The sequence below is a fragment of the Callionymus lyra genome, chromosome 19 (assembly GCF_982586985.1).
Source record: "Callionymus lyra chromosome 19, fCalLyr1.hap1.1, whole genome shotgun sequence".
Taxonomy (NCBI): Eukaryota; Metazoa; Chordata; class Actinopteri; order Syngnathiformes; family Callionymidae; genus Callionymus; species Callionymus lyra.
Genome location: NC_141836.1, coordinates 783,858 through 799,947, shown reverse-complemented (window position 1 = coordinate 799,947; position 16,090 = coordinate 783,858). Strand labels below are relative to the sequence as shown.

Here is a 16,090-nt window from a genome sequence, read left to right as displayed (position 1 = left end):
TAATACTATCTTAATTATGTTTGTAATAAACGTATTTATCTTATTTAAAAACATTGTGCTACAACAAATAACATGAAACATGAAATAAATATGATGTTCAGTGAGATAGAAAATGAGGAGAAAGTGGCTGAAATAAAAACCTTTTTGCTACTTTTCTAAAATCTACGATTGTATGTTAACATCAGATATATGTAAACTGAAATAAATATATTCCATTTTTGCATGTTTAATTATCATTGCATTAATACTTGTCCACATTGAAATGGAATGACTGAAAATATAATAAAACTAAAGTAATGAAAGATATAAATGTCGACATTTTAAATAGTTTGTACTGGAGGTACTTTTATTATTATAATGAGACGAATACTAACCACATGGAAAAATAGAAAAAAAATTCTTATAACTTAATGTATTCTGTGGTAAAATATGAATTACATATCACAAAATATTCTGTTGATTTATGACAAACAAACGCAACTATCTTTCTGCAAGTTTTATTGGATCCAGTAGATCGACACTCGGTGTCGACGAGGAGAAAATAAAGAGTCAAAAGTAAAACATGGTTTTAAAGACGCCTGGAAAAAAAGACAAATCAAAAGTGACGCCTGAAGATTTTGATGGCAGATGATGTGGCAGTGCTTTTGTGTTGTGCTGTTTCAACATGATGAACACAATCGAAAGTAACAAGAACAAAATCTTCTTTCCCGACAAAAGGCGCTCTTTTGGTGTCGTTTGTGGAGAGTCTCGTGATTGTGCCTCTCGTGCACCGAGAAAAGAATATAAGATGTTCCTCTTCTTTGGGTTTGTGTCACGGCTGCCGTGACTTGTGCAAACAGTTCCACCTGAGATCAGAGAAGGTATCAGCTTTGTTGCAAAAATGGGGCCAAAGGTCAAAGTTGCCGTGTGTAAGCAGTGTCACACCTGTGTGTTGTGATGCCACAACAAGCCCGGCTGTTTAGAGCACAAACACTGGCGTGCTCGCAGCAACACAGTTTACCTGTAAACACGCTACGTCGCGGCCGCCAGAAGTCTGGGCCTTATTTTAGCAGCTAATGTGCGGCGGCTTCTCGCTCACATCCCGCCATTAACCGCCACGCCGGTGGACGCGGGTGAAAATCACGAGCCTGGCGACGAGGAGTGATTTCAGCGAGGAGGAGGTCATCACAAGACGGAACAGATAAACATCACAACAACCTTCCTGGAAACAAGTGTTAGAATACTGTGTCGTCCTGTTGACTATAAATACCTGCAGCAGCAGAGGCTGTGAAATGATCCGTGGGGAAAAATAAAGTTTAATTTCTAACTTAGGGCTGCATCCAGTCCACTGTGGGACCAAATAATGTCTCGTGTCTTCGTCATGTCACTCACGATATACCTGGGATCACATTAGAAGGCTCATGTGTGAACATTTGTACATTTCAATACAGTCCCTCGTCAATGCTTTGCCGCCCAGCAACCGATACCAGCTGTCGTCGACTTGTGACAACGCATCATTGATTTTGAATTTAAATACAGTATTTAAGCAAGTGTAGAAAGGCATCATGGGAGTTGGCACCATAAGTAAGGCGGGTGTGGTAATTAGTGCTTCCAAAATAAGTTCCGTGTCCGAGTGTATCTTCTTTCAAATAAGTGACGTCACAGAGTTGATGTTCCTGCAGCTTCACAAAGTATATTTAAATACATGGTAACGTGTGTAGAATCAACCGCAGTTTGTCGCTGGAACTTTCTAATCTCATCTTTTATTGTCCACCATCCCTGCCGTCATGTAGATCAACATTAAACCAGTGAGAAGTGAGAAGATGAATCGATGGGATTATTGTCATCAATGCGATCAGTCGAGTCAGGATTATTTTGGAAAACAAATCGCTGACATTTCAAAATGTGTCTTTCTTTATCTTTCTTCATCTGTTTGCTGTTTGTTAAAAAGCCATGAAACGTTCAGATGTTTATCACAATTTCAAAGTTGTACAAAAGGAAACGTTTCTGTGAAACACAAGCCGAGCGAATGTAATCCAGGATTAGATTAGACAGATTAAAGTGATGAATGAAGTGAGAGATCCGTGAAAACGACTCCTTCTCTGCTTCATGTCATTCAAAGATGTTCCAGTAACTGCTGGTCACAGAGTGAACAGTGAACATTAGGTGGTTCACAGCAGCGTTCACACCTCATGTCCGTCTGCTGATCTTCAGGAAACATCACTGTATGGCTCTTGAAGCATGTAATCCTCGTGGAAGGAGTCGACGTGGGATCTCTGCTCCTCTAACACAACTCCTCGGTACTGTTGCTTCAAAGCTCTTTTGTGGAGTGACATACATCTTGTTTGGTCTCAGAGCTCCGGCAGAGTCTTGCAGCAGTTTCCAGACACATGAAGCTCATTGTTGGGCTCCATGAACTCTGAGGTTTCTTCCAGGATCTGCCCGGGGATCAGGACATCAGCTGGCTCGTCCTGGAGGCTCTCGCTCTCCGCCTCCTTTGGACTCGCTCTGCCCAGAGAGTTGCAAGGCTCCAGATTGCATCCCGTGCCCTGCAGGAACTGCAGAAAGTTCTCCTCGATGGAAGCCTCGCGGCTCGGCAGCTGCTCGGCCTCCGCGGGCGCCGCTCGTTTGAAGAGGCAGGCGAGATGCCGACCCAGCTCCTCCCGGATCTGCCGGTTCAGGAAGCCGTAGAAGAAGGGGTTGGAGGTGAAGCAGAAGTAGCCGATCCACGTGACCAGGTCCTCCAGGTGGGCCAGCGAGGCTGGCGACCTGGCGGCGGCCGCCGAGTAGATGTGGAAGCAGAAGTACGGCAGCCAACAGCACAGGAACTGACCGCCCACCGCGATCAGAACCACGGCCGCCTTGCCCCCCCCGAAGCTCCTCTGAGGGGTGCTGCGGGCGCCGGTCCCGGCCAGACTGGCCGCCATGGTGGAGTGACTGCTGGTGGACTCGGACCGCTGTCTGGGCGTGTCCATCCAGGTGGGCAGCGGTCCGTGCTGCATGGCGGCCACTCGCGCCACCTTGAACATGTTGCAGTAGACCACCAGGATGATCAGCATGGGGCACAGGAAGTAGATGAAGGTGAAGACCACCATGAAGAGAAGGCGTGTGCTTCGCTCTCCGGCCCAGTGGAGCGAGCACTGCTTCTGACCCGGGGCCAGAGCCGACGACCACAGACCCGGACTGCTCTGGAACAGCCAGCCCATGAGCGGCAGCAGCGCCATGACGAGCGCTTTGATCCAGACGCCGACCAGAACCAGCACCACCAGCGCCACCGTCATCTTGACCTCGTGCCGCATGGGGTGGATGATGTAGTAGTAGCGCTCCACGTTGATGGCGCAGATGGTGAGGATGGCGGCGCTGACCAGACACACGCTCAGACCCAGGTAACACCGGCACAGCACCTCGTCCGACACCAGCCGGTCCGACACCATCCCCAGCGGCATCAGAACCAGCGCCGCCAGCAGGTCCACCAGACACAGGTGGAACACGAAGGCGAACTTGCGCAGCTGCGGCGTCTTGGAGATGACGATCATCACCGCCAGGTTCCCCACCAGCGCCAGCACGTCCATGACCACCATCGCACACAGACCCAGCGTGTGGTTCAGGTCCGCTCCGCCCCACAGGCCCGCCGCGGCGTGTCGGGTCACGTTGGAAGCGTTGGGTGGCGCCGAGGGCAGAGACGTGTTCCAGGCGGTCGCGGCGAGGAGCTCCATGAGATGATGGGAGAGAGTCTGAGGAACGTCACCGAACCATCACCCATTCTCCCCCGTCGATGAGGATCAGGCGGTCCAGGCTTTCATGTCACCCGAGCAGGTTCTGGGCAAAGGATCCAGACTCTGGTCTTGACCTGGATCTGTGATCATACCTGAGGAAACATCACGGTTTAGAGACGCAGGAAAATGTTCACAGAAAAGTGAAACAAAGTGAGAAAAGTTCAGCTCGATCACCTGATTTAGAGAAAAATATAATCTCTTTTCTAAATCTTTCAAATGAGATTTCACCCGAGGAATAATAATAATAATAGTTTAGTGCTGACAGCAGGAAGAAAACAATTATTAATAGAAAAATAGAACAACTTTAGAGATAAGATTTACACGTGGAAGATTTTGATTAAAACACATAAAAGAAATACAATGAGGTGCTTGATGCAGATACAGTCTTACTAAACATTCAAACAAATATTCAAACTACAATCGCAGGAAGTCAAAGTGAAACTTCCTCCTGCAGGCGAGAGAGTCGTGAGCGCGAGTGTTGAGTCGGTACATTTCCATACGTCGCACACCTGCATGTGTAAGTTTTCCATTTGACGCGACACTCGGCGTCTTTTCCTGCACGACAAGAAACCACTGACGGCTTGAGGTTCGCTGGCCTTCGTTTAACAGGTCAAAGGGTCAGAGTGACCTTCAGCTCACGTCAATAAGAAAGCAGGATTTCATTATTTACATTTTAAACATGTTTTTAGAATAATTAGAAATATCATTGAAGTAAAACATCTTTAAACAATGAGTGATACAGAGAGTAAAACAACAAAGATACAAACATTCTCTGGACATTAAATAAATACAATTCAAACAATAACTCATATGTTGTGTTTAAAAACTGGCAATAAACGGTTCAGATTCTCAAATGTAGTTTTTATTCATTTATTTCTAGTTGTTATTTTGAGTTTTTGTTATTATGTCATCGATTACTTTGATGAAGAAACAGCGTTTTTTGTAAAAAAAAAATATTTGTCATTTATGAACAACATATGAACGAAGATCAAGAAGTTCATAATGAATCTATTAAAATCCATTCAGAATTAAACCTCGTGTTGCTGGACGTTCTGCAGGAATATAACATCTACGTTTTAATTCATTGAACAAATACTTCACATGATTTAAACCGTGACTGAGTTCATAGTCATGAGCTTCTGAAGTTAAAAATAATCTCAAGGAACGACTGTTTTTAAACAGATCAACGGAACTAAAACGCTTTAAAGAGATCGACTAGATAAACTCTAAAAGGTTTATTTACGACAGTTCCGCTTTAATTTAAAAAAACAACTTGAATTCAAATGATTTCATGGTAGAAAACAACTGCATTAACTACTAACAGTTCATGAATGAAACACTCTGAGCTGAATTCAAACTTCTATGAAACACTGACGGAGAGAAGATCAAATAAAACTTGACACCGACGCGACCTTCTGCGTGGAGAACATGATGTTAATTTACACATCACACCATCCAGCCTCCATCAACCTCCACCATAACCTGGCGACTCGTAAAAGCAACATTCCTCCCTCACGCTGTGTTGATAAAGCAGACGAGTGTTGATAAGTGACATACCTCGGTGTGGACGCGACCCGTCGCTGCTGTGCAGACCCACTGTCTGAAGACACACACAACACACACGTCACACACTCGTGTCTCCTCCTCACCTGGCCCCCTTCATCATCTTGTCATCACCTCCCACCCACCGGACGCCGACCGCCTCCTCCTCATCCTCTCCCACCTCCCTCTGAAGGATGAAGAAGCAGGTGATGCTGGACCTGATGCTGGGTCTCATCCACACATGTCCAGACTCCGGCGTGCGTTCGCAGCGACTGCAGAGACGTGCACATCACACAGTCAGCGGGGGGGCCGGCGGCACCCCTGGTCTCCGCTGGGTCCTAAAGCCTGCTCCTATCGGCTGAAAATAGATTTATTTCTAGAGAATCAATGTGATCACAGGTCACGACCTTTTAGCCCAGCAAGCCTTACATTATCCTTCCACTTCACTATACATATCTACAACATTCCACTAAACATTCAAACTAGAGAAGATTTGCACTTCTGTAGAACTATAAAATAATTATTTCACGATGTTTTTAATGTTTTCAACAATGAAAAATACACTTTTATGAATTGTAATCAAATAGGATTTTTAATTCTAAGAGAGAAAAATAATATCTGTGGGTGATATCGATGGAACGTAAACACTGAGCCTGTATCAGAGGAAAGAGTTTGTTAACATTTACTGCAGGATCTGTGATCGGAAAATAAGTGCTGCTGATCCGTGTAAATAATGACCTCAAGGTTACACTTAAATGACCCGAGTGAAGATGGAATCTCTCATATTATGATATAATGTCAAGAATACAAGTGTCAGATGTACGTACTCACAGGCACTCTTAGGATCAACTATGAAATATTAATGCCTTCTTATAACTACATTTATCACATTATTATCCTGATCAACTAAGAGAAGTACTCACAGTATTCCAGGATTGTACTGTAAATGTACACATGTCAAATGAATGTGACACAATATGATTCTTAGATCAACAATGGAGCCACTGTAGAGTCAGAAGATTGTAAATGTGGAGCCTACATTTTAATGGTCTATTTGAATTAAGACAAGTATTCTAAAGGACGACACTACATGTTTTTGAGGTTTTTATTATTCACGTCCTTGCATTAAAAATGTATTTTCATTATCTCTTATCAATTTACCTCGATCTCTGCGAGAGGAGCCGCTGCGTATGAGGATTTATTTTTGGGTTTCCTGTTCTCAACTGACGCCCTCCTCCCTGGGGATTAGCATGAATGGAGCGTCTCACACTCCAGTGGCTTCTCTCGCTGCATTTCCTGAGGGATTCATTCATCAGCAGACGCACCAGTCCTCGTGCCTCGCACCACACACTGTCCGGCAGCAATGCTGATCCATCAATAGGTAAATTGGACACAGCATCATCTATTGATCCAATTACTCTTCTACTGTAGAAGACTTAATAACCACGTCTGGTCGTGTGAAGGTGTAACAATGTTCTTCAAAGACACACAACTAGACGTCCTTTTGAAATTTTGGAAAACAAGATGAGTTGAGGTAAAATAAAGACGGATATTTTGAAGCAGTTTCTTTCAGGTTGTGTGTGTGTGTGTGTCCTGTGACTGCACTCGTGTCCGTGGTGTTGAATAACGACAGAAATAGCAGATACTTGCACATGCCAGCAGCACTAATCACAGGGGGAGGCAAATACAATGGTTGCCATGACGACCCTGATTCCAGCCTATCTTACCCCGTGCACTCCCGTCCAAAAATGGCTCCCTCTGTCACCCAGTCAACCCTGCGAACACACCATCTCGCCGTCGCTCAAGGCCAGCAGAGGTGTTATTACACACACACACACGCACACTCAAGGAAGTGCACTCGAGCTCTTCATGTTCTGTTCGATCACAGGTGAGTTCACTCAGAGCTGATCACAACACGGCGCTCACAGGAGTCGTTCCGTGTTGCACCAGTGGGGGGCGCTCCAATATTTGAGAAAAGAGAAGTCAGAGTTTCACTGAGCAGATTCTTATATTCTTTAACATGTAAATGTCAGATTTAAATAGTCTTATTCAGCCCCGCTCCTAATTCTTTCATCTCAGTGTCCGTAAAAAACATATTTTGAGATTAGTATTTATATTTATAATCCAACAATTCCAACAATATAATTTTGACCTGGTTATAACTATCATTCGTTGTTTTGCTGCATTCAAACGATACATAATATTTTTCTGTATTAATATTAACACAGGAATTCTCTTTTTAAATATTTGCATCATATTTGTCATCAAGAGTGTTTCGTCTCTAGTTAGTTGTCGCTCATCTGGAGTGAAAACGAACATGTATGACATGTATGTGTACAAGAACTGATTTAAGAAGCAGTTACTCTGCGACTGAAGTACAGCAGCACCAACGTCCGCAGATGCTCGATGACTCTTTTAAATCTCACACTTTTTGCCGCGAGAGATTCATGACTCCCCGTCGACTTCATGTTCTTTTGTCTTTCATCGACGCTGAGTAATTTGACATCACTCACTCACTCGCTCGCTCATTAACCGTCATGTTTTAAACATGTCAGCCGGCGCACTGAATTACTCATGGACCATCAAACTTTAATGCAAGACTCTTGAGAAAACATTCAGTCACGTCACGAAATGAGAAGAAACCATGATCAACGGAAGTGAAATAAGATCAGAAGAACGCGTGTGAATCCTTGTATTGTTCCACATTGACCTCGTGTGGGTAAATGAGGCCCCGAGGGGCCGAAGAGCATCTGCTGCAGTGATACAGACGAGGTGAACGCGGCGCTGCAGTGAGCTCCAGAGCTCCTGGTTGAGTCACCAACATCCTCCCTGGGCTTCGGACTGCGTCAGGACTCGACCTTCCAGAGAAAGACGATCTGCCTGAAAGTGACCCAGTAGACCAGATCCTCCAGATCATCTCAGAGAAACTCTGAGATTGATTTCTGAAGATTCTGTCCGTGTGCATTGATACGACGCATATAAAGAAGATGATAAGATATGTGTCTGTTAATGGCACGTCTGTTTAATAAGAACCATTATCGTAGACGAACAGACGAGTCTTCACTTGATTAACGACGCAGACAAGGTCGAGAAGCTCCGCGGTCGCGATCGTACATCACAGGAAATATGGCTGTGCTGTATTCAGGTTTTAATTCTCTTATATGGCTCCTGTCGCCGCCTATGTCAGCTCAGAATGTTGAGCTCAGCAGAATCTCACACATTAATAACGTGAAGGTCGTCAACGTTTGCTGACGGTTCGTTCCCAGCCGGAGGATTGACCCTCAACGTTAGGATGGAGCAGAATATCATCGTGAGCTGCTCTTGCATTCAGAGCCTCTGTCAGAATCTACAGTTTAAAACGTGGTCGTCCCGGTTGACTCTCGGATACTTTCGTTTTAACAAGATTTAAAAAAAACAAACAAAAAAGGATGTTTTCAAGGAAATGCTTTCATGGATTATTAGTCTTTTCTTTTTAGCCTTCCAAGTTTCTTGGTCGACTTCCTTATGTAATGGTTTTCATTTTAAAATAAGAGATTTTATGATATCAGTCAGAAATTGTCTTTTGAGAACCCAAGTGTGTAAACGTGTTCATTGAAACATTCGTGGCCATTTGAGTCTCTTGAGCAGATTTCATTCGTCATCTCTGCTACTAAAATGATTCATTAACGATTTAAAGAGTCTTCAGCTAAACCTTTAGATGTCACACCAGGTTTTCATGACAAAATCATGAGTCAAATAAAACAAGTGAAGATGTGTTGATGCTAATGTGTCTGTCAGTGAAGGTTTGTGTTGAAGATATTGATCTACTTTAAACTTCTGAACGAACATGTCTGTAAATAGTGTTTCACATCTTCCAATGTGGCCCTAAAGGTTAAGACACCTTTGATTGATATATTAAAATATATATATAATTACACACCCCTTGCAGCATCTTCTTCTCATCCAGTGGTCTGTAGAACTTTCACCACCAGGACTCAGATCCACACTAGCGACATCTAGAATCCGGGTTTTCATCCTGAGACCTGCAGTGGAAGATAAAGCATGAGGAGAGAAAGATCAATGGTCTAAACAGCAACAGTCGACACCCGCCATTGATATTGACACTTTCATTGACTTTACATAATTTGTTCACCCTGCTCTGATAAGTGTGCGTTCACTACTGGAGTGTGTCGAGCTGGCCAAGCTATAAAAACGACTCTGAGCGTAAAACAAAATGTGATTAATGTTTCAAAGAAAACTCATCATGGATGAGTTTGTTATGTCAGCTCAGTTGAAGAGACAGAGAAGAGTTCAGGTTTACGCGTCTCCCCTGGTGACTGTCCTCATTAGAACAAGCCGAGTGCTACAGGCAGGACGGGGGGCACACATGGGGGTGCTGTGAAATCCAGACAGATGCTGGCAGTAAATAATGCAAATCATCTGTCAGCTCTCACAAGAGTGAAAAAGTGCAGTAAAGCTTTTCCACTTTCCGCCGGCTCTGCACTCGTTCCAGGGACGGCAGATTCACGGCTCTGCTTACACGGCAGAGCAGGTGTGATGACAAAGACGCACACATCAGTTCTGGTCGTTGACGGAGATGATGATGATGTGTATTTTGAAAGAATAGAAAATCCATGATTAAACTTTCTAGACTCACCTGAGATAAAACGTGATGCACTTCTAAAGCATTTATGCACTAAACAGCAGTAAAAAAGGTAGTAAAAACACCAGTTTTATATTTCTTTTTTTTCCACCTATTGTTAATACTATTTGTATTCTCTGCATGACTATTGTAACATTTAAAATAAAAATTCTTCAAGGGTCTAAATGAATTTCCCTGAACAAAATACAAATATTGTGGAGGTGATCTGAGAAGAAACTGCATAGATTCAGCTTTTAAAGCTCGCCACAAGGATTTCACCAGGCAGGAGGTTATTACACATGTGATGGAGACTTTCTTTCTTCTTGATGATGCTTTAAATATATATATAATGTATATATATAAATCAAATGGACTTCAGTTCAATCAGTTTAGATCTTAAAGTCTTGTGGTCGTGAGAAAAGTATTTTATTGTCCATGTCACTCATTCTATCAAATGTATCAGATTAGTCAACATCACTACTGGGTTTTCAATCGTATACACTGTCAGTTTCATAACAGAATCACACCTTCCTACCTGGAATCAAAAGACAATATCGTTGAGGCTCAGGATGAGTCACTTTGTGCAGATCAATAAGCTTTTGATCTATTTTCTGTATCCAAGGAACCAAATGTTTCTCTCCTGGAACAGTTTTTATTATCGTTTTTACAGTTTTGTTTTGTAAGTAAATAATACCGTTGCAAAGAACAGTTTAGGAGCAACTAACTAAATTAATTGCCTTTAGGAATTACAAATGTTTCGATATATTCTTTAATTCCAAAACATTTTAATATTTAAACGTTACTTCCAGCTATCTTTAGCTTAAGATTGATATGATTTGTTCAGTGATTATAAGCACAAAGTTATCGTTTTTTAAACGAATATATATATATACATATATATATAGTGACAATCGTTGATAGTGTATTTCATTGCTAAACGTTTAAGATTATACGAGCGAAAAGGTACAAAGGTACTCGATAAAGTCCGCCATTCTAAACATTAAGCTAACTTCAGCAATGTTCTACAGAGAGTAACAAATACTTACACATCTTCGGTTCACTTCGACTAAATACTCAACAAGACGACAATGTTTGCTGATATAAAAGAATAAAAATCCCGTGTTTCATGTGTTTGTTATTGTAATTTAAATAAAGTTTTTACCGGAAGTTACTTTCCGTCGCATCACAATGGCGTAATTGATCTAGAATAAATCTGAATGATTAAAAAAATGTAAATAAGAAGAAATGGCAGTATTGTTATCATTCGCATTTGAATAACAAAAAACAAAACAATTATATATTTGTCATTTATACGTAAATTAAAAAGAAAATAAAGAGCGCTTATATATGCAATGGGTCTGATTAAAATAAACAACAACACTAATAATATTAATAATTGAAATCTTCTTTTGCCTAAAATGACTTGTACAAATCAGGTGAGTAGTTGTATTTTTAAAATATGTTAAAGTGTATTGCTTTAAGACCTTTCTAAAAGTTGGGAGGATTTAGTGAGTCATTTGTGCTTTAAAATAAGAACGTGAAAGGAGAGACTTTTAGAAGGTGATATTGATCACACCAAGGTTATAATAATAATAATAATAATAATAATAATAATAATAATAATAATAATAATAATAATAATAAAGGTTGGGAGGTTGAAACCGATCTGAGGCTTTATTTTTGGTTTCTGAGAAAAAGAGAAAAGACTAATAATAACCACAGTTGTTTTCTTCCTCTTGCTTGAAAAGAACAAGATGTCTGCGTTGATTACTGTCATTATCACACGAGCGAAACTCTTCGATCTGTGGAGATCTTCTCTCTTACTGGTCACGCTGGGAGTCTGAACTTATGCATGATTTATAGATACATCTCTGAGCGCTGGAGTCGCTGACTCATGCATTTCTTCATGACACTGCCATGGGCTTCTGCAGCGATTATGTAACCACTGCGACGCTCACAGGAGACACAGCTGGACGTGTCCGGTGGTTCCTCACAGACTGTTCATTTGTCCTTCCTCTGGAGGCCTGGGTCAGATGAAGGCCCGTCGTGTGGCGAACACTGGAGAACCCACAAGAGAGCACGCTTCATTATTCATAGTCCGGGGCTGAATAAAAGAGTCTTGATCCAATGATGGACCAGGACTCCTGTCACTCTTCAAGATCTTTTCCAAGCTCCAGAAGCTCCTCATGATGGACCATAATGTTGCTTCATAACCACCAAATGACTTCCTGTTTCCATGTCCAACCCTTGATCAACGAAGACTCTTTTTTTCCGTCATCCTGGTCTCTCCTCCACGTCTCACTTCAGCCTCTAATCATTGTTCTGTGTTGATGTTACGATCATTTGTTTCTGGCGGAGAGAGAGACGTGCAGAGACCTGGACTGAGAGCCTGATGAAAGCAGGTCAGACTCAACACCTACTCCGGCTCGATGGGCTCTTGGCAAAGATAACAGGGTTGTTGACAGTCATTATCCGGGAAGAACTGCACGTCCTGCGCCTGCTTCACCGGCTTCCACAGGAGCTGGGAGTAGAAAATGCTTTTTTTCCTGTCTTTTCTCTTGTGAAGTTAGTTTGGTTTATTATTCAAACAAAACAGCGTTTGGTTCGATCAAAACGTTGCTTTAATCAAAGATAAATATTTTCAATAAAATGAAGGGTGTTTTTTTTAACTTAACTTTTTGTATGTGATTGAAGCAACTTTATTTATTTATTTAAAATATGTTCTACGTCCAAGTCCTTCCAGGTTCTGCCTTCTGTCCTGTATATGGTGACACTGGTCGTTGATGACGACAGAAGCTGAAGAAGAGAGGAAAGAGATCACAGATGAGAAGAAAGAGGAGGAAATAAAAGGGGGAACGATGAAGAAGGTTAGAAACAGAAAATAAGTAAGTCTATTATATATCTCAATAAATATATATAATAATTGAATATAATGGCACATCTACTTTGCCACTGAACATCAGGCATTGAAAGGAAATAATTAAGGTAATAATTTGACTCAAATTTGAGCGACACTTGACGATAATTTGATTCTTGTCAGGGAGGATGAAGAGTTCTTAAGTGGATCAGTCAGTTAGAAGTAAAATACTTCAATCATCTTCAGAGTTAGACACGATAAATTAATTGAATCTTATTTTTCTTCCAGGAATCATTAGATTTCTAAGAGGCTCAGCTTCAAATCTCAATGACATCTTTCCTCTCACCTGGAAATCAAACTTTCAGGATTCAATTCTCTCTTGTTGGATCCAGTACATGACAGTGTTTGTGCCTCAGTGATGGTTCTGAGCGAAGTGGCCGCGATGACATGGAGCTCATGCCCTGATCACTGTCGTCGTCGACACCTGAAACCTCCATGATTCAGAGAAGTCTCCAGCATCGCTGCTAATCCTTGTTGCTAAGCGATGGCAGAACAAAAAGTCTCACACACTGATTCATTGAAGCATGTGCTCACCCTCGGCTTCTAATTGTTCAATGAACCCGCACCCCTGTACGAGATGGACTGGGTCGCCATGGTAACCGGCATTATCGACAAGAGCGGCAGGTACATTTGATTTCACACTCTTCCACTTCCTTCTCGTGTTGCAGGTGAGAAACCTGAGAGTTGATCCTGTCTTAGTGACCGGCAGCTGATTTATTCAGGATCCACCAGTGACTCACACATTAAACAAGCGACCAAACATTCCGACGTGTTGACCTGCGACGAGAACACGACGCTTCTGACCAGACGTTTTATATCATGTTGAGAACATTGTTGACGCCCTGGTTTGATACTTTACTAGGTTGTATTCACTTAAATCATTGTATCCTATAAGTACATTGTTTTTTAATCCATGCAGTAAATATATATAAAATATATTGTAACATCTACTTTTCTTTTATAAATTGAATAAACTAAAATGACACCATCTTAGCTCAAGATAACAAAGATGAGTTTTTCTCTCAGTATTGTTTCTAAATATATATATTTTCCCTTAAATTGTCAAACAAGGAAACAACTGAAACACACACGATATGAATGATTATAAATAGGTTTACTGTTATTATTTTTATTTCTGAACAACATTTGACTCGTTCTCAGTCATTTTAATATCGATTAATTTTGTTAAAATTTTGCTTATAATAGAAGCAAATACTGAATTTCTCGTTCATACCAAGAAGTCACGTTCTGGTAAATTAAACTTAATTTCCTGTTCTTATTTCAGTGCTCGACTTCAGACGAGAAGATGACGAGCAGCTAAAAAGAGACTCTTGTTGCAGCTGCAGCATCTGATTGTGTGTAGCTGTGTTTGTGTGTTGTGTGTTGTGTCAACCAGACACGTGTTTACTCTGACAGCAGAGCGGCAGGTGGAGCAGGAAAAGCTCTTCTCTGTGTCAACATCAGGTGATCACATGATAGCAGACGATGGCTCTCAGATTTAGGAAACACGATCTCGTCAGACGACAACATTGAACGCACACACAGCTTCAAATCACCTGGAATTTAACGTTGAAGTGAGTCACCATCTTCACACGCTCTTCGTGGAAGCCGGCGTGTCACGTGAGCAGGTAAGAAGGGAGGAGGAGAGAAAGGCCATTTCACATTTGCCAGAAACCCAAAGGCCGCAGGCAGTTGCCAGGCAACGCCATCCCAATCACAGCAGGAAGTCTGAGCCGAACGCAGCATTAATCATTTCCATCTCGCGAGCAGAGCCACAAATCTGTGGTCAGACGGAGGTCTCACACTCATCTACGTCCACACCTTCATCTCACACTCCTTCGAGGATCTTTCAAGTTTATGGAGAAAGAAGGGGAAAAAAACATGTCGTTTATTTCAGTTGAACTGTGAGAAATAAATGTTTTTCTCTGAATCTCTTGTAAGAGACAGAGATTCTCGTTCTCCGTCTGACATCAAACCTACATAAGTGATAATAAAATATGAAGTTGCTTTAATTCAACGTTTGAGTTTTCATCAGATTCACAGTAGAAACAGAAATAGAAACGGTTTCAACATAAACACAAATAAAATACAATTAAAATAATTCAATGAAACAAAAAGAAAAATAACGTTGGTGAGACTGTGGCTGCAACCCTGGAACACTGGGAATAAGCTGTTTAATAAGAATTTGTCGTCATATCCTTTGTGTTCACTAATAAATACTAATGAATGACTTTTGTCTCTGTCAGTTTAGATCCACACTTTGGTTCTGAACCATTTCTGAAGAGATTTGACGAGTCTGTTGACATCTCTTCATACTATTATTGATATGATTCCTGCTTCTCTGGAGCTCACTGAGCTTCTCTCGCTGCAGATCTGTGAATCGAGGAGACTCTTCTTCTCAAATAGCCTCGTGTGGGAGGATTCTCTTGTTTACATGAGCAGAAGAGACGGTTTCCCCACCGGCTCGTGAACACGCCTGTCACTCCAGCAGGAACTGTCCAATGTCCTGAAGCGGACACAGCTTTAAAATACATTTATTGACAAACAAAATGTCTCATTCAAGTGATTTCACATCAAACCATGACTTGAATCATAGTGGCGGCTGATGTGAATGAAACACTGAAATATTCATCATTTATTCACCATTTATTCCAGCTCAGTAAAAGGTGATGATTATTCTACGATAAATTGTGATTTGAATTCAAACAAGAAATATTAAACATCAGCGTTCATACTTAATCAATTCAAACCAGTCTCTCACATCAATATATTACAGCACACGTGTCAAACTCAAGTTATTTCATGAGGCTCGCTGGTTAAAAATAGATGAATGTTGATCTATAAAGATTATTATACGTAGATTTCCAGTAACACCGAGATGTCCTTGTACGACTGAGTTTGACCTCCTCGTGGTAGAAGATTTATCTTATCTTTCTGTCGTTCAAACGAGTCTTATTGAGAATTAAAACTGGAAAAAGAGAAAAACCAAGATGTGAATGAATGTGAATGAAACTTACTTATAGTGGAAAGAAATGTTTTGTAAATGATGTTTTATTCTCATTAAATAAGATGCTTTGAAGACACAAAAAGAAATAATACAAATAAAAACAAGGTATTTATCTGTTGATTCATCAATAAAAACGAGGTTTTCTACTTTGAGTAAAGATCAGATGAAGCTCTTGCACAAATGTTGGTTCTGGTTCTGAGGTGGTTCTGTGGACCATCATGTCTCTGAGGTCTCGTGTTTCTCTGCAG

General features: G+C 41.4%; 1 protein-coding gene across 2 annotated transcripts; it reads right to left on the bottom strand.

Annotated features, from left to right (window-relative positions):
- Positions 1-504: 504 nt before the first annotated feature.
- On the bottom strand, positions 505-11,025 carry gpr61 (G protein-coupled receptor 61). Of its 2 annotated transcripts, XM_087782196.1 has the most exons (5): positions 10,965-11,025; positions 9,217-9,319; positions 5,433-5,569; positions 5,313-5,355; positions 505-3,847 (listed from the first exon to the last, which is right to left on the bottom strand). In XM_087782196.1, the coding sequence occupies exon 5, from the start codon at positions 3,693-3,695 to the stop codon at positions 2,331-2,333; it is 1,365 nt and encodes a 454-aa protein (XP_087638322.1). In that variant the 5' UTR covers positions 3,696-3,847; positions 5,313-5,355; positions 5,433-5,569; positions 9,217-9,319; positions 10,965-11,025; the 3' UTR covers positions 505-2,330. The 2 variants fall into 2 exon arrangements, with proteins under 2 accessions (XP_087638322.1, XP_087638323.1); XM_087782197.1 differs by lacking the exon at positions 5,313-5,355 and having other exon boundaries at positions 5,405-5,569.
- Between the last annotated feature and the right edge of the window lie 5,065 nt (positions 11,026-16,090).

What these genes read in the sequence shown, in the direction of transcription:
- gpr61 (XM_087782197.1), bottom strand. Translation starts at nt 3,695, where the DNA reads ATGGAGCTCCTCGCCGCGACCGCCTGGAACACGTCTCTGCCCTCGGCG.